At 47.4% G+C, this 18131-nt stretch overlaps 1 protein-coding gene across 1 annotated transcript in view; it reads right to left on the minus strand.

Annotated features, from left to right (window-relative positions):
* The window catches only part of E2F3 (E2F transcription factor 3), a 76844-nt gene extending 59308 nt beyond the window's left edge, over positions 1-17536 (minus strand). Inside the window, exon 1 of the mRNA XM_065885663.1 lies at positions 17072-17536. Coding sequence (XP_065741735.1) covers positions 17072-17470 — 399 coding nt within the window. The 5' untranslated portion in view covers positions 17471-17536. The remainder of the gene's footprint in view (positions 1-17071) is intronic.
* Positions 17537-18131: the final 595 nt, after the last annotated feature.

The following is an 18131-nucleotide window of genomic DNA, read 5'->3' on the forward strand; positions in this document are numbered from 1 at the left end:
CAAATTCTTAGAAAGATATAACCTTCCAGGACTGAACCAGGAAGAAATAGAAAACATGAACAGACCAATCACAAGTAATGAAATTGAAACTGTGATTAAAAATCTTCCAACAAACAAAAGTCCAGGACCAGATGGCCTCACAGGTCAATTCCATCAAACATTTAGAGAATAGCTAACACCCATCCTGCTCAAACTCTTCCAAAAAATTGCAGAGGAAGGAACACTCCCAAACTCATTCTATGAGGCCACCATCTTCCTGATACCAAAACCAGACAAAGATACTACAAAAAAAGAAAATTACAGACCAATATCACTGATGAATATAGACGCAAAAATCCTCAACAAAATACTAGCAAACAGAATCCAACAACACATTAAAAGGATCATACACCATGATCAAGTGGGATTTATCCCAGAGATGCAAGGATTCTTCAACATACGCAAATCAATCAATGTGATACACCATATTAACAAACTGAAGAATAAAGACCATATGATCATCTCAATAGATGCAGAAAAAGCTTTTGACAAAATTCAACACCCATTTATGATAAAAACTCTCCGGAAAGTGGGTATAGGGGGAACCTACGTCAACACAATAAAGGCCATATATGACAAACCCAAAGCAAACATCATTCTGAATGGAGAAAAACTGAAAGCATTTCCTCTAAGATCAGGAACAAGACAAGGATGTCCACTCTCACCACTATTACTCAACATAGTTTTGGAAGTCCTAGCCACGGCAATCAGAGAAGAAAAAGAAATAAAAGGAATACACATTGGAAAAGAAGAAGTAAAACTGTCACTGTTTGCAGATGACATGATACTACACATAGAGAATCCTAAAGATGCCACCAGAAAACTACTAGAGCTCATCAATGAATTTGGTAAAGTTGCAGGATACAAAATTAATGCACAGAAATCTCTTGTATTCCTACACACTAATGATGATAAATCTGAAAGAGAAATTAAGGAAACACTCCCATTTACCATTGCAATGAAAAGAATAAAATACCTAGGAATAAACCTACCTGGGGAGACAAAAGACCTGTATGCATTAAACTAAAAGACACACTGATGAAAGAAATTAAAGATGATACCAACAGATGGAGAGATATACCATGTTCTTGGGCTGGAAGAATCAATATTGTGAAAATGACTATACTACCCAAAGTAATCTACAGATTCAATGCAATCCCTATCAAATTACCAATGGCAGTTTTTACGGAACTAGAACAAAAAATCTTAAAATTTGTATGGAGACACAAAAGACCCCGAATAGCCAAAGCAGTCTTGAGGGAAAAAAACGGAGCTGGAGGAATCAGACTCCCTGACTTCAGACTATACTACAAAGCTACAGGAATCAAGACAATATGGTACTGGCACAGAAACAGAAACATAGATCAATGGCACAAGATAGAAAGCCCAGAGGTAAACCCACACACCTACGGTCAACTAATCTATGACAAAGGAGGCAAGGATATACAATGGAGAAAAGACAGTCTCTTCAATAAGTGGTGCTGGGAAAACTGGACAGCTACATGTAAAAGAATGAAATTAGAACACTCTCTTACACCATACACAAAAATAAACTCAAAATGGATTAGAGACCTAAATATAAGACCGGAAACTATAAAACTCTTAGAGGAAAACATAGGAAGAACACTCTTTGACATAAATCACAGCAAGATCTTTTTTGATCCACCTCCTAGAGTAATGGGAATAAAAACAAAAATAAACAAATGGGGCATAATGAAACTTAAAAGCTTTAGCACAGCAAAGGAAACCATAAACAAGACGAAAAGACAACCCTCAGAATGGAAGAAAATATTTGGAAACGAATCAATGGACAAAGAATTAATCTCCAAAATATATGAACAGCTCATGCAGCTCAATATTGAAAAAACAAACAACCCAATCCAAAAATGGGCTGAAGACCTAAATAGACATTTCTCCAAAGAAGACATACAGATGGCCAAGAGGCACATGAAAAGCTGCTCAACATCACTAATTATTAGAGAAATGCAAATCAAAACTACAGTGAGGTATCACCTCACACCAGTTAGAATGGGCATCATCAGAAAATCTACAAACAACAAATGCTGGACAGGGTGTGGAGAAAAGGGAACCCTCTTGCACTGTTGGTGGGAATGTAAATTGATACAGCCACTATGGAGAATAGTATGGAGGTGTCTTAAAAAACTAAAAATAGAATTACCATATGATCCAGCAATCCCACTACTGGGCATATACCCAGAGAAAACCATAATTCAAAAAGACACATGCGGACTTCCCCGGTGGCGCAGTGGTTGAGAGTCCGCCTGCCGATGCGGGGGACATGGGTTCGTGTCCCAGTCCGGGAAGATCCCACATGCCACGGAGCGGCTGGGCCCGTGGGCCATGGCCGCTGAGCCTGCGCATACGGAGCCTGTGCTCTGCAATGGGAGAGGCCACAACAGTGAGAGGCTCACATAACGAAAAAAGAAAAAAAAAAAAAGAAACATGCACCCCAATACTCATTGTGGCACTATTTACAATAGCCAGGTGATGGAAGCAACGTAAATGCCCATCGACAGATGAATGGATAAAGAAGACATGGTACATATATACAATGGAACATTACTCAGCCATAAAAAGGAATGAAATTGGGTCATTTGTTGAGATGTGGATGGATCTAGAGACTGTCATACAGAATGAAGTAAGTCAGGAAGAGAAAAACAAATATCGTATATTACCGCATATATGTGGAACCTAGAAAAATGGTATGGATGAACCAGTTTGCAGGGCAGAAATAGAGACACAGATGTAGAGAACAAATGTATGGACACCAAAAGGGGGAAAGCCGCGGGGGGGTGGTGTGATGAATTGTGCGATTGGGATTGACATGCATACACTGATTTGTATAAAATTGATGACTAATAAGAACCTGCTGTATAAAAAAAAAAATAGAACCAAAACAGCCAAGACAATTATGAAGAGGAAGAAGAAGATGTGGTAGTGATAAGGTGTGGAGACTTATCTATGCAATAACAAGACTTTTAAAATAAAACCAGTGTAATGTTGGCACGGGAGTGGGCAAGTACTGTATGTCAATGTAACAGTTCAGAGTGTTCAGGAAATGACACACATATAATGAGAACTTGGTGTTATAAATTGGCATTATATTGATTAATCAATATATTGTGCTAGATATTTTTGCATGAAAAGAATCAACTTAATTCTATATGTAGGACTCTTCTTGGTGTTTCAGACTCATACTCAAACAGTGTATCCCAAACTGAACTGATTGTAACTTGTGAAACTATTCCTTTTGTATTCTGTGTATCACTAGCAAAGAAATTTGAGAGCCAGTATTTATTCTTCTGCCTCCTAAATTCATCTCGCACATCCAAGCAATAAAATATTTTGTAGAGTTAAAAAAAATCTATCAATTTAGATGTATAAGCAGAATCTTGGGCTAGTGCAGAAGTAAAGAATTTCTGTCAACCTGATTAGGGCTTTAAAAAAAAATCCATCTTCATGAAAAAAAAATCAGGTAACATCTATTTCTTTTAAGTTTCTAAGTTTATTTAATTACATATATATTTAAGTTTTAACTGATCAGAACTTCTGATTCCATGATTTTGGTTATAATTTATATGACGATTATTCATACCCATTCAAACTGTGGGTAGTCGAAAGCTTTTCACATAAAGAACTGTGGTATCTACTTATTGCCTTTACTGGTTTTCATAATGGGTTAGGAACTAGGGGTGGGAATTTATCAAGTGGCCGGACACTCTGTGCCCAGCTCCAGGCTGGACGCTGGCCCAGGGTCTCTCATTTCATTTACTCTTCACGATATATTTAAATACCCAAATTACCAGACATGTAAGGAGAGCAACCATTTCATTTCCAGAGAAGCCTGGTACATCTGGCTGGCAATTCGGTTATATATATAAGGATTTTTACTGGTGCTAGATAAAAGGACGATTAAATGAGAAGGAATTAAAAGGAGGAACATAATTGTCAAACAAACACATCAAAAGCCTCTGGAGAAGAGGGAGGGAAGCAGTTTTTCCTGTTCACGGGATGATGCTGAAAAGCCCAAAGAAGGCTAAGAATGTCTGTTACTGAGTTCTGTGCTGTGGCTCACAGGATCCTCCCAGAGTCCTCCCATTTCAAAAAGGGATGCCAGGCCCAGAAGAGATCAAAGGGCACTGCCAGTTTTGAACTGTCTTGATACACCTAAGATCTTTTGTAAGCACTGCTGTTTTTGGAAATGCACTGTACGGGCAACACCCTCTTTGTCTCATAACATGACAGGCCAATCCAGGCCTTGGCTTCCCCTAGTCCTTTCTTGTTGAGAGGTATCTTTTCCCAAACTGTGCCTCTCAAACCTGGGCATCAGAAAGACCTCGGGGGGGGCCTGTCAAACCCCAGGCTGCTGGTCACACCCAGAATTTCTGACTCAGTAGGTTTCAGGTGTGAACCCCAAATTTGCATTTCTAAAAAGCTCCCAGGTGCTGTTGCTGGTCCCGGACTACACATTTAAGAACCACTGTTGTGAAAAAAACAGAACAGGATCCATCAAAGACAGGAAGGGGGGTGGTGGTGGGGTTACTTGTTACACGGCCATATCTGCATCACTCACGATCCAAGCCACACAAGGCAGGCGATTTTGTCTGTGTCCACCCTGCTGCATCCCCAGCGCTTAGGACAGGGGCTGGCATACACTAGGTACCCTATACACATAACTGCTAAGTAAGTCAAATGAATCAGTATGCCCCATGCTGGAAACTGGGGCCAGCGTGGGGATGGAGGAGCAAGGGAAGTGGTTGTGGAAACACCAGCAACAAAGGGAATGGCTTTTAACAGCTAACTTGCCCTGAAAGGGACGCTCAACTTGCTAACAATGATGGCAACAACAACGACAGCAGTAATAATATACATGATGCTAACAAACACGTCGGAGTGTTTAGTATGTGGCCGGAGCTAGAGCCAGCACTTTACATGCTTCGGGGCGTTTTTTCACAACCTATGAGATGAGAACCTTGATTCTCCTCATTTAACAGGTGAGGAAACAGGTTAGAAAGGAAGTGATGCTCCCAAACCAGCTAACTATCTATGGAGAAGCTGGTCCCAAGCAGAAGGTCTCTCTTAATTACCCAGTTGAGTAAATGATAAATGCAAAACTTCTCTGGCCTTCTCTGAACTGCAGACTTTGATCCTTTCTTCTCCAAGTTACGGAGAGGCTTCACGTGGCCCATTCCTAGTATGCCTGATTGTAAAACAGGCACGGCTTCGGCTGGCTACACAGAGTATGTTTTCTCTGTATCATCTCTCAAGAGTGGGACACTGAATCACAGCCCTGGGGTCCCATGTGGGGGTTAGGCATGCCCCATAAAGGGATAGTTCAGTGGTTCATCAACAGGGCAGGGAAGGGGGCGGGGGAGACATGTGGGCCGACTTTGCACTCGGCGGACATTGGACAGATGTGTCCAATGTCTCTGTGTCCAGAGACGATTTTGACTGTCATAACTGGAGGGTGCTACTGGCATCTGGTGAGGAGTCCTCACTACTCACTAGAGTAGTGAGTAGCCAACAGGGCACAGGACAGCCTCCCCCCACAAAGAGGTATCTGGCCAAAATATCAATGGTGCTGAAACTCTGCTCCAATTTCAAACCCTTCTCTGTCCCACCCCTCCCACCCCCGCCCCAGGTTGGATGCCTAAGAAACTTCATCGATATTCTCTAACAGCCTTCACTGTCTTTTGTCTTAGTTATTGGAGAACTTGCTTCATCTCCCCTACCTCCCTTGAGGGCCAGAAGAACATCTTAGTCATTGAAACACCCAGAATACTGGGAACCGATTCAGCTCAGAGTGGGTGTTCAGTAAGTGTCCTGTACTTTGTTTTCCCTCAAATGGGTAAAAATGCTGAGAACTCACTCCTAACCATGGAGGAGGGGCAGCGGGGTGAACACACTAAGTTAGGAACACACAGTACACTTCCTATAAACTTATCTCATTTAATCCTTCCAACCACTGAAGGAGACAGGAACACTATTTTAGGTAACTACAGCTCATAGAATTTGTGAAAGGTCACACACTGCTAAGCGACAGAGCACGTTTCTGGAGCCAGATGTCAAGCCCTAGGCTCCTTCCGTACCCCATGACCGTGCTATGGGTTCCCAGAGCTGAAAACCTCCCTCCTAAAGACCAGTCCCAGGATTAGTGTCTGAGATGCTAGCAAGGAAAACAGTAACAGAAAAGGTTGAAAACTTGACCACATTATTAGTGTGATCACAAGTCTTGCTACCAAACATAGCAGCAAAGTTGGTCAATTCAAGGGTTACTGCAAATAGGCTTAAATACAAGTTACATATTTAAAAATCAACGATAAAGATACTTAGAATTTACATGGCTCTTTCATTTTTAAACTTTAATATGCTAGGGCTTAAGAAAATATATCCAAGATACATATTTTTTTAATCTGCAAAATCAGAGAGCATAGGAAACAATGGTCAAAAAAGCCATCTTAGTTCAAGACATAATTATGTGACCTTTCCTTATGCACAGCACTCTCCAGCTGGCTCTCTGCTTTCTCAGAGCAGCTAGGAGCCAGGCCCAGACCTGGGAAAGCACGCCATAAATAACATCTGATGGCTCGTCTCTGGGAGCCCTGACAGTATTGATCCCCCAAATCAACCTGATGAATCTGTCTCGTTTTCATATTATAGAAGGAGAAGTGAAAATGATGAAAGGTTTTTGTAGCACCACGTTAATTCTTTGTTTTTTAAGCTAAGGAGGCCAGTCTTGGCTGGCTGCTGTTCATCAAGCCCTCCACTCCAACCTCTGTTGCCAAAACCACATTCCCAGGGCTGGGTCCTAGCCTCTTAGAAAGCTGGGTGGCCCACGGCTTCCCTCACAGCCAGCTCATTCCAAACTCACCATTCCCTCCACAGGGTGCAAACGGAGGAAAAGCTCAGCCTTGTCCGTTCTTTCAACCCCAGGAGCTAACCATCTTGGGAGTCAAGGTCTTGTATGTCTTTTCTCCCTTAGCCTGTCTCTCACTTCCATCTTGCCTTTCACACCATCACTGTTGCTGTCCTCCTTCCAGACTCACCAGCTCTGTAGCACCCATGCTCTAAATGGTATGCCCTACTTTTCTTCCCAGGGGAACTTCTGCCTTTCTGTCCAGTTGGTAACCTGTTCCAGGCAGGCCCAGACCCGACAGAATGGAAAGTCTTCCTGCTATAGGGTAAAGTAAATCCCTTGAGGGCCGGGTGTCCAGCGTATCACCCTGGTTCCCAGTGGTGTTGGTGCCAGGCAACAGTGCTTGCTTGGACCCCCTAAGTTCTCAGCCCCTTGGGAGTGCTTTTGGTTTCACCTCCTTTGGGTTTTGGGTCACTCGTCTTTGGATGGTTTGCCTTGGCAATGACCTGGAAGTCCAGAAGCTGGTACAAGGGTCGGCATGGGGTACCGGCGCACCTGGCCCAGGTTTCGGGGGTCTGCAGACTTTGGAGCCAGGCTCCTTGGGTTCAATTCCACTTGCCTCTCTCATCAGTGGAGCCCTGAGCCAGCCTCTTAAGCCCTCATTGTCTGCGTCTTCCTGTGCAGGACAAGCATGGCAATAATACCCACTCCATAGGTTATGTAGATAATGTGTTATGCGCATAAAGCACTTACTTTAGTGCCCTCCATGAGCATGGGCACTTGATAACATTAGCTATTATCATCCCATAGACCAGAGACTGCTGAGTGGCAGCCCCGAAGCCCAATCTGGCCCAGAGACCTATTGTGTTTGGCTTGCACATCTTCCTTTTTAATTGAGCCTGCATTTTAAAGCTGGTAGATTTCTGGCATTTTAAGAAAATTGAAGATCTGGCAACAAATGGGACCCGCTTTCCTCTCTGGAAGCCATAACCTGGGGTGGGGTCCCTCCTCGGCTGCCTTCTGACAGGGCATTTCTTCTTTGTTCAAGCCCAACTCCCATACTACTTATCCCCACCTTTCCATACCCCCCAGTTAATTCCCTGCCCGGCCCTCGTAGGAAGGCAATCTCTATTCCAGACCAACTTCACCAATGTATCCAGTGTTAGGTTCTATTATTCCCCCATATTGACACCAGACCACTGGTCTCCTTATGCTAGTCCACTTCCTGCCTTCCTACCTTGGCCTCATGACGTTCCCCCAGCCATGAACAGCCTCCCAAACCTTCCCCGTCCACCTAGTCCAGCAGTTCCAATTGAGTGCACGTCAAAATGACATGGGACACTTTCAAAACATACTCAGGTCTGGATGGGGGTATTTCTCGAAAGTGCCAAGATGATTCAAATATGCACCCAAATGTGCTCTAAGGTCGGTGACCATGGGAGCCATGGCCTGCCCATTCCCACGGTCCAGCTGGCACATCCTGTCGACACTGTACAACCGAGGACAAGATGAGTCTTGTTTGACTCCTGTTTAGTCCTGCTTGCGACTCAACTTGTGTTTAAAGCCTGTCTCCCCAAACAGACCATATAACTCAAGAGTGGGTGGATCACACTTCATACTTCTTTTGCATCCTCAACAGGAAGACTGGGGTGCCAAGCACACTGTGGGTGCCTGATGACAACGCCTCTTGTCAAATATTTGAGCGTCCACAACGGAGAAGGCATCGCAAGGACGACGTGATGCGAAAACCACAGCCTGGTTTCCTGAAGCTTGTGGGTTTGGAGGAAGAGTAAGTCAAGGGCACCACTGATGAGGATATAAGGTGGACGAAGGTGTCCTATGGGAAGGGAGGGGCCCAAGGCCTGGGGAATCAGGGAAGGCTCTGTGCGGGGGGTGTCCTTGATAGGCTGGTGGGAAGGACGGCAGCAGCGAGGGGAACAAGCGAATAAATGCCCCGGAGGGAAAGCAGCAGCCTCCGTAAGTGCCAGGATCCCAGTGGGGAGGAATGGGAGCAGAACGGGAAGGGCGAGATTTCACTGGACCTCAAACGCTAGGGAAAGGGTTGTAATTAATTGGATAATTCACGGAAGCAGCCCGTGAAGGCTGTGATTCTGGCCTCCTTCTAAAAGCCAGGCAGAGGGAGAGGTGAGGGCTAAGTGGGAGGAACAGGTATAACACACCGAACAACTAGACACTGCGAGAGGGAGGAGAGAAGGGGCCAGGGAGGCCCGGAGGTAGCTCCCCTCTGCACACGGAGTGGCGCCTCCAGTCCCGCAGGGCCCCACACGCCTCAGACACCCTGATCTCCACCATTCAGTCTTAAGCCCTAGGTGACTGTACAGAAGTGAAATCATGTGAAGAGTGCCACTCCATTAACGCAGATCATCACAGAAATAAAGGTTTTCGTCATGACACTACGACTGCCAAAAGGACTACTATAAGGCGACACTTATCTTTCTGCGCATCCTCCCGAGTCCATGCACAGCTTATGAAGAGGTACAAAGGTCCTAAAGAGTATGTGGGGAGAAAACCGCCCTGTGGTTCACCCCTCTGCTTCATCACCGCCATTTTTAGAGGTGTAACCTGGGTCTGGATGAACACAAGGGCTGGTTCAGAAACTAAACCACCAAAGGGTGGGCCCCAGAGACAGCCATGGAAGAAAAGGGCAATTCCACCACGTATCTACCGAATCCTTCCCATGGGTCAGGGACCGGCCTAGGCACCTTACAAATATGAACTCCTTTAATCGTCCCGGTCCCCATGAGGTAGCTACTAGGATTTGCCCATTTTACAGGTGAGGAAATTAAGACGCACAGGTTAAGCAGAGTTGCCCAAAGTCACACAGAATAAGAACCCAGACACTCTGGCTTCAGGCCCCATCGTCTGACTCTTATACTTGGCTGCCCTTCAGTTTGTCTTTTAGGTGGAGGGTGTGGGTTAGGTCCATATAAGCCTTCACCTCTCCTAAGGGCTGCCAGGCCCAGAAAGGCTCAGGAGGTATGGGGTCACAGGGCTGCTGCTCTGGTTATATATTTCTGGAGCCTCAAAGCATCAGACGTGGAAAAAGGGCAAGGGAGGGGTGAAATCTATAGGCTCTGAGCTGACCTCCTGTGACCCCCAGCGTCCCGAGCTGCAACTTTCAGGATCTTGAAGACCAGAGCTTGGGGAGCCCTTCTCAGCAGTCAGGTGCGTGCTGCAGAAGCCAGCAGGGTCTCCTGGGGAGCCAGGCACCAGCTGACTGGGAGGACCAAGGGCGTTCAGTTCCTCTGCTCCCGGAGATGGACTCCATCCGCCATAAAGTCCTCCAGGGGGATCAGCTTCACTGATAACTACAGGTCTCACCAGCAGTTGCCCCCTGATCTAAGACCGCATCTACACATGGCACCTTTCTGGTTTGTGGTTTATAGACAAGCCATATATCCCCGCCCCTAACGCGTTGGTGAACTACAGCGACATTGGATTATGTTTCACTTTTAGGCTTCAGGGCTTGAAGTGATTCTATTTTTAAGCTTTCTCAATTCCACAAGTAAAAGAAGACGTTTTAAGGAAATTAGTTCTGGTTTTTAGGAGATGAGGACTTCTTCCCCTGAAAGAGTTAAACTTTGTTAAACCAGCAATCTTCCTGAAGGAAGGGCACCTGGTCTAACGTCACTGGGCAAGGGCCCCAGAACCTCTGAAAACCACAATAGTCACCCAGGATGTGGACAGCCCAGGACAAACCTCCAACACCAGAGCTATACTGTGCCCTTCTCCTGAAGAGAGCGGCAAAAATCCTTTCAGGTTCTATTCTCAGGGAAGTATGTTTCACCGTTTCAGCACCGGAAGTGTCATATCCACAAAAGTTTGCAAATAACAAATAAAGCTTTAAAAAGGCTACTATCATGTTTCTATAAGAGTCTGTCATTCCTTCAATTTTTTAAAATTCCCTTTCATTGAACATCTAAAGGAGCGTGGCTTATTTTGTACCTTTGAGAATGAGGTGTTACTCTAAAGCCAACTGTTCAAAGGACACTTCTGTATGTGTCTATTTTAAAAATGTAACCATTCCTGAAGGCAATCTTAAATGTATTCTACACATCCCAATTTTCCCATATAGGGCACATGAGACTTAGTTAACTTTCTCTTGGCAAATGGGGCTGCTTCTAAGAATGCCAGTCTCCAGTTTCAGTTCTGGCTTTGCCACTAGTTAGCCTGTGACCTTGGGTAAGTAAAAACTGCATTGGGTCTTAATTTCCTCCCCTGCAAAATGAAGGGGATTGGGTCAGATGATGACTCTTGCTTTACAGCTCTCACATGTTACGATTCAAAGACCATTGGGGGGCTTCCCTGGTGGCGCAATGGTTGAGAGTCCACCTGCCGATGCAGGGGACACGGGTTCGTGTCCCAGTCCGGGAAGGTCCCACATGCCGCGGAGCGGCTGGGCCCGTGAGCCATGGCCGCTGACCTGCGTGTCCGGAGCCTGTGCTCCGCGACGGGAGAGGCCACAGCAGTGAGAGGCCCGCGTACCGGGGAAAAAAAAAAAAAAAAACTAATCAAAGACCATTGGGAATATCAATTATTGCCTATGCTATTTAGAAGAATTAGTTATAAGAATGTTGTCTGGACACTAGAAATAGCCCCAGACGGTTGGGCTACAGTAATAGAAAGCAGACTAAAGTCAATTACTTTTATTCTTACTTCCTCCTATCGCCTCTCTATTCCATCAGCTGTCCATTCTCACTGCTATCAACCTCCGCTGACATAAACCCCGGCCTTAGTTTACAAAGCTAAGCAGTGGTCTGTTTCACCCAGGTTCTCCAGCAAAGCAAGGGGTCCAGGCTTTGTGACTGCAACCTGGCAACCAGTGGGCTTTACCTCTTCCCCTTCAAAGTTATATTGTAGATGATCGTGGCCGCCACAGCAACAAGATTGACCCCCAGTTAAGGTTGGAGGTGGACTGAGAAGGCATGCTTGTAACTTACACATTCTTTGAGTTCTAAAAACGCATTGCTTTGGGAGGAGAGCATTTGAAACAAAAGCAACAGAAAATAAACCGATTTCCTTCTTACTGGCCCCAAAGCTATATGTATTATCCCTCTATATTAACCCTACTCCTGCCCTCCAGGATTCCTTACCCCCATCCCAGTTGTTGTCTTTTTGTCCCTTCTGTTGTATAACTTTTCCTTGTGTAAGATACATTTTCCAAGCCACTCTTGGAAGCCAAAGAGAAGGTCAGGGTAGGAGGAAGGAGATACCATTAGTGGTTTCCTATACTTACTGCTTTCCCAGTTAGCTTCCCTTCTTGGTCCCATGAAAAATGATTAGTAGAAAAAATGCTTCTTAGCAATTGTAAATAGTCCCCGAAACACTTTTAAGCTGCTAACAAGCATGAAAAACATGCATTAAACCACATGCTTAGTACCTCAAAGAATTCAGGGAAGTTCCTCTCTTTAAAAACCAAAATGAAACAGAGCATCTGATAAGAATTGCAATCTACCTTCTTTGCCTTGCACTATTTGGGGCGGTTTCATGGGCATCTAGGAGGGATGTGATTTAATCAGCACAGGCAGTGGCTGATTTTTCACTCTTCCTAGTTTAAAATGTTAGAAAGTAGGTGATTAAAAAGGAATTGGAGTCAGTCGGCCTGGGAAAGTGGATGTAAACTAGACATACAAATGGAATATATGTTAAGTCATGTTAAATTAGAAAACTAGCCAGAAAAATCAACTATGAATATCTGAAGCGTTGCCATGTGGGTCCAGGTCCTTTGGAAAAAGGCTAAAGGTATGGATGGTGTGTCTTTGGGGATGGCAGTAAAAGACCACTATGGATTATACCTATGAGAAATGAGAATAAAAGCCACTTTTCCCTACAACCTTTCAATCTCCAGGTGCTATTATCTATTCATGACTAAGCTTAGAGTATTATTTTCTGTTTTCATGTTAGCTTTACACAGCACAACATTAATCTCAGAATCTACTCTTCCAAGTATTACATAAGGTGACGATTTATAGAAAAACGACAACAAAAACAATCCTTTCCTGTTCACAAGCTCGGGTTCCTTAGCTCACAGAGCCACGTTTAAGGGTGCTTTGTTTCAGAAGACGGTTAGAGTGGTGCCCTGGGTACTGATTATAGTGGAGCTATTTGCACTGCCTGAGTCTGGGCACTGCATTATATTAAAACTTCCATTTTGGGGTATGTAGTGACTAAAAATTCTCTCCTAGCTTAAACTTGGCACCAACCATCTATCTCAGCAGAAGCAAGATTATTGACTACAGAACCACAGGAACCCAGCATTTTTCTTCTTTTATATTTATACAGGAAAGAAAGAGACTCAGCAGTAGCACCTATGGTTTCTCCATTCTTACAGGGAAATTTCAAACATTGTGGGTGCCTTCCCAAAGTCTAATAAGTGGGATGCTATGACTGGATTAAATTAAATCAGATGTGACAGGCCATTGTCTCTTGCATTAATAGATCCCAAACTTTCTAGAAGCGTAATGAAATCATTTCAGCTTCTTTTTAGCAGAGGCAGAAAATGATAAATCCCTTTCAGTTCCAGAAGATATACAGCACTTGTGACTCTGGTTTCTCTAGACTCCTTCCATGTCCAACAGTTCACCATCTAGAGCTGAATTTATCTCGTGCATGTCTCTGACATGGTGATGATTAAGAGTTCAGTTCCACAAAAGCCACTAAGCACGGGCTGCACGCAAAAGATGGCCGGTCCATGCAGTCAAGGGAGGAGCGAGGCAAAAAAGTGAGGATGAGTTGATCTAAATTTGTCACAACTCAAGGCACAAGCTCATACTGGGGCAGTTCATCACCACCATCTCTAACACAGGCCTGTGGTACTGACGTGTCCCTGTTTTATCCATTCTTAGGAGAGCCATGATTTATGGGTTTAAAAACTCAAGTTAACTAGGTATAAATAGTTAATTACATATCATTTTAAAAAACTTTTAACCATTTTACTCATATATGTCAACAAAGGGGCAGTGTGCACATGGTCTTACATTATTTCTCTAAGTTCCAAAAAAATATAAATTTCTGAATATTCATTTTATTGGGCATCTACTATTTACCTGGCACTGTGCTAAGTGTTTTACATGCATTATCATATTTAACCCTTAAATAGAACTTTCAAGTTCGTACTGTTATTGTCCCTATTTTACAAGAGAGGAAACTGTGTTGTGAGAGTTTATTTGCCTAAGATCCAACGACTTGTAAATGACAGAGGCAATTACAGCTAGTAAGGTAGTACTGAGATACATATGTATACATATATATATATATTTTTTTCCACGTTAAAAAAAAGGTGAAGAATATGCTCCTGGTTGTTCTAGAGACAGAACATGGAATCAGAGCCAGGCGAGTCTGTAACTGTGGCCACTTGAACAGGAGTTCTCAACCTCTTCTTTGATGCAAAGTGTTTAAATGATCTCTTTGCTCAGCCAATCACTTAGCTATCCCCATGCTGTCCCTCCTGCTTAGGGAAAGAATATCAACAAAAGTTCAAGACTTCAATAGAAGTCTAATATAATTTTGATAAGAAAAAAAAAGAAACCAAACTTTATATACAGGGCTCATGATTTTGGAATAATAATCAAGTGGCAAGGAGGATAAAGTTTTGAAAGTAGCTTGGAAGGTGGTGAGGGTAATTTTTTATACTTTAAATACTTAAATACAATGAATTACATAGAAGTTTGGCTAGGCAGTTTCAGAGATCTGGCCCAGGTGGGCTAAAATTCAAAAGGAAAAAAAAAAAAAGCAAACTGGTCGTCTCACAATTTCCCATTGTCAAAACTACCCTCCCATAAATCTGAATCAAGTCCCAGAAGTATGTCAATAGCTGGTTGTTTCAGATTAGGTTTATGATATAGTGACAGAACCCTGAGGGAGCAAATATGCTTAAAATATATCCAAGCACGTTTAGGTCAAGTCAGTAATAGTATTTAATGCTAATAAAAGCGTGGCATATTCTCTTGTCTGAGAATCCGGCACACTGGATACTGTTATGTGTAAGCAGGTACTGTACTCTTTCCCCCCTGCTGGCAGACCCTAGTCACTAAAACACCATGAGCTTCTTTGACTGAGACGGTATCACACATCCCTAGCAAGTATCTCTGGGGCTGCAAAGCAGTTAAGATCCAACTCGAGGAGAAATTGGGAAGAGTCATGAATTAAAATTTTTCATTATTCCAAAACCCATCTCATCCCCCAAAGTGTTGCCTGGGTGCCGACTCTCTTAAAGACCTCTGCAAAATCTTGATTCTTCAAAAATTCAGCCCATTCGGAGCCGAGACAAGGTGAGGTCAACGACTGATATTATCAGCCAACCATTAATCTAACTGGGTTTGGTTCGTTTCTAGCCTCGTGGGGGCCGAGCCTCACCACGAGGGTGAAGACAGGAGGCATGGAGGAAGGGAATGAAGGAGAGAAAAGGAGAAAGGAGGAAGACCTCCGGGCCACACTTCTTTCTAGTATCAACAAAAAGAGAAGCCGCATACTGACCTAAATCATCTCTCAAAGGCGCTTTATAAATTACAGGGACAAAGGGAGGGGGTGGCGAGTGGCCTGGGAATCCTACAGACACCCTACCCTCTGACCCGCCCCCCTCCCCCTCCAGCACAAGGGAAGGAAGATAGAAAGCAGAGCTCAACTCGGCCATTGGCGAGAAGCCCCCCCTCCGGTTTTCGATCGCCCATCCCTCGGCCCCCTAGAAAAACACACACGTAAACACCATACCCACCCCCTGGGGCGGACACTCCTGCCCCGAGGTTCCTAGAACCGGAGGCCGGGCATTTACTTAGTTAGATTTTTCTTGCTTACTCATTTCCCTCGAGCACCCAACCCCCCGTTCCCACTCCAAAACCCCGCTCAACCGCCTACCCTCACGGCTCCAACCCCCAACAGAATCCGGTGCCCCCGCGGCGGCGGCGGCCCCCGAGCCGTCCCGGTCACTAACCTGCTGCTGTAAGGGCATTTCCGAAACCAGCCTGGCTCCGGGGGGAGGTGGGGGGGGGCCGGCTGGAGAGGGGGCCCGGAGGGCCGAACGGACCGGCGGCGCCGGGCGAGGGCGGGCGCCCGTGGAGGGGGTTGGGGAGAGGAGAGGGAGGGTGGCCGCTCCGGGGGCGGGTGCGAGGGCGCCGGGACCGTCCCAGGCCAGGGAGCCGGCGAGCAGGAGGAAGTGGGTGCCCCCTCTCCCCCTCCAGCGCCCCCTCCCGCCGCCGCCTCCTCCCCAGTCACAGGCGCGTCCTCCGCGCACGTGTGCGAAACGTCACCGGCGGGTCCCGGGGAGAGGGACAGACCCAGGCGGCGGGACGGGAACACGGCTGCCCCCGCCCTCCGTCGCCGGAGGGCGGAGAGGGGGGACAGGGCGGGGAAGGAAGGGGCAAGGGGAGAGGCGGGTCAAGGGCAGGCCCGGGGCCCGGCGAGGCAGGCCCGGGCGCTCGGGCCACGCGGGCGCCGCCGCTGCTACCACCGGGATGCGCCCAGGCCGGGGTGCCCGCCCGCTAGCCCCTCACCCCCAGACAGCCCACGCCCCGGCCTGCAGCCGGCTTCCAGCTCCACCTCTCCCCTCGGCTTCCCCCAGCCCCTTTGTTGCCGGCAGCTACAGATCCCAAAATGTGTCAAGCGCAGCCTGGCAGAGCCCCTGCACTCCGAGCACGCCTTAGGGACCCCCGGCTGCCAACGGGCCTCCGAGGCCGGCGGGCGGCCATCACCCCCAGGGCCCCCCGGTTTCCACCCCCCTGGAGTCTCCCACTCCCCAGTTCACTACTCCCTCCCCCACCCCCTTCTCCATCCGGGGCGTGACCCCTTCCTACGCCCGAGAAAGAGGAAGCTTCGAGTTGGAGGGGAGGGGAGAGTGGGGGTAGGGAAAAGTGCAGGAAAGGAAGGGGGGGGCCGCGAAAAGTTTCGGAGTGTTTGATGTGGTTCGCGCCATGGCGATCCCCGCTGCCCTGCTTGCCTGGCGGAGCCCCCCAGACCCTTCGGGGGTTCGGGGGAAACACACAAGTCTAACAATAAACTCTTGTTGGAGGGGCAGCCGCCGAGGCCCACGACGCTCGGCCCCGCGCTCTCCCAGGGCGGCCCGCAGCGCGCCCACCACCCCGCGCGGTGCGAGCCCACCTCCCGCCCGGGCTGGGGACGGTGGGAACGGGAGGGCATTACCGGAGGGCCGCCGCCGCCGCCGCTGCCGCCGCGTCCCAGCGCTGGTGGCTGCTGCAGCAGCCCGGCTCTGCTGGAGGGTCCGTGCGGCGTGGTGTAGAGGAGGCTGCCGGCGGTCTGCTCCACGCCGGGGGCACTGGGGAGAAGGGGGCCGGCGGCGACGGCGCCGCTTTGGAGGGAGGAGGAACAGGAGGTGGTGGAAGTGTTCGTGGTGAGGATCTGGATGTACGCGCTCGGGGCGGCGGCAGCAGCGGCGGTGGCGGCGGCGGGGAAGCTGGGGCTGGCTAGCAGTGCCCTTTTGTCCATGGAGGCTGCAGCGGCGGCGGCGACGACAGCCGCCCCCTCCCCACCCCCGGCGGTCACCAGGTACTGCTCCAGGGCGGGCTGGATCCCCTTTCTCATCTCTCGCTCCTGCTCTTTTTATTGCTATGGTATATTAACGTATTGTTTTCAATTTCTTTATTATTTGCAGTCGGAGTTTCCAAGTCTCTCCTTCTCTCCTCCCCGCCCGGCGCTTCCGAGCCCCTTCTCTCCCTTTTCTTTTTATTTTTCCGCACCGCCCGGGCCCCGGGGGCCAAAAATAATCGGGGCTCTGGAGAGAGGAGGGTCCCGGGCGCACGGATATCGGGCCCCGAGGGGGGATGGAGGCGTCGGGGGCGGCCGATGCAATGGATTGCGAGGCGGCGGCGGCAGCACGGGTGCTGCGGCCGGCAGCTGAAAAATGGCTCCAGGAAGCTGCTGCTGACAATGAATGAAGGGATACGGTTTACGCGCCAAGGTCCTCCCGCGAAACTCAGATTTCCCGCCGGCTTTTCAAACCATATTTGCATATCCCCGCCCCTCAACCCGCCGAGGACCGTTCCCACAGCCCATTGGGCCTCTGTCTCCTTCCTTCCGTCCCAATCACGGAGCAGGGTCGCAACCTGCCGGTTTCCATTGGCTACCGTGCATCATGGTTGCCGGGGCGACAGGAGCCCTATTTGCATATGCTTCCTTGATTGGCTGGGAGGGAGTAGGGGTTTTAGGAGGTGGGGGGTAAAGTCCGCCTTCTCTCCCACGGAAG

The sequence above is a fragment of the Phocoena phocoena genome, chromosome 10, assembly GCF_963924675.1.
Source record: "Phocoena phocoena chromosome 10, mPhoPho1.1, whole genome shotgun sequence".
Classification (NCBI taxonomy): Eukaryota; Metazoa; Chordata; class Mammalia; order Artiodactyla; family Phocoenidae; genus Phocoena; species Phocoena phocoena.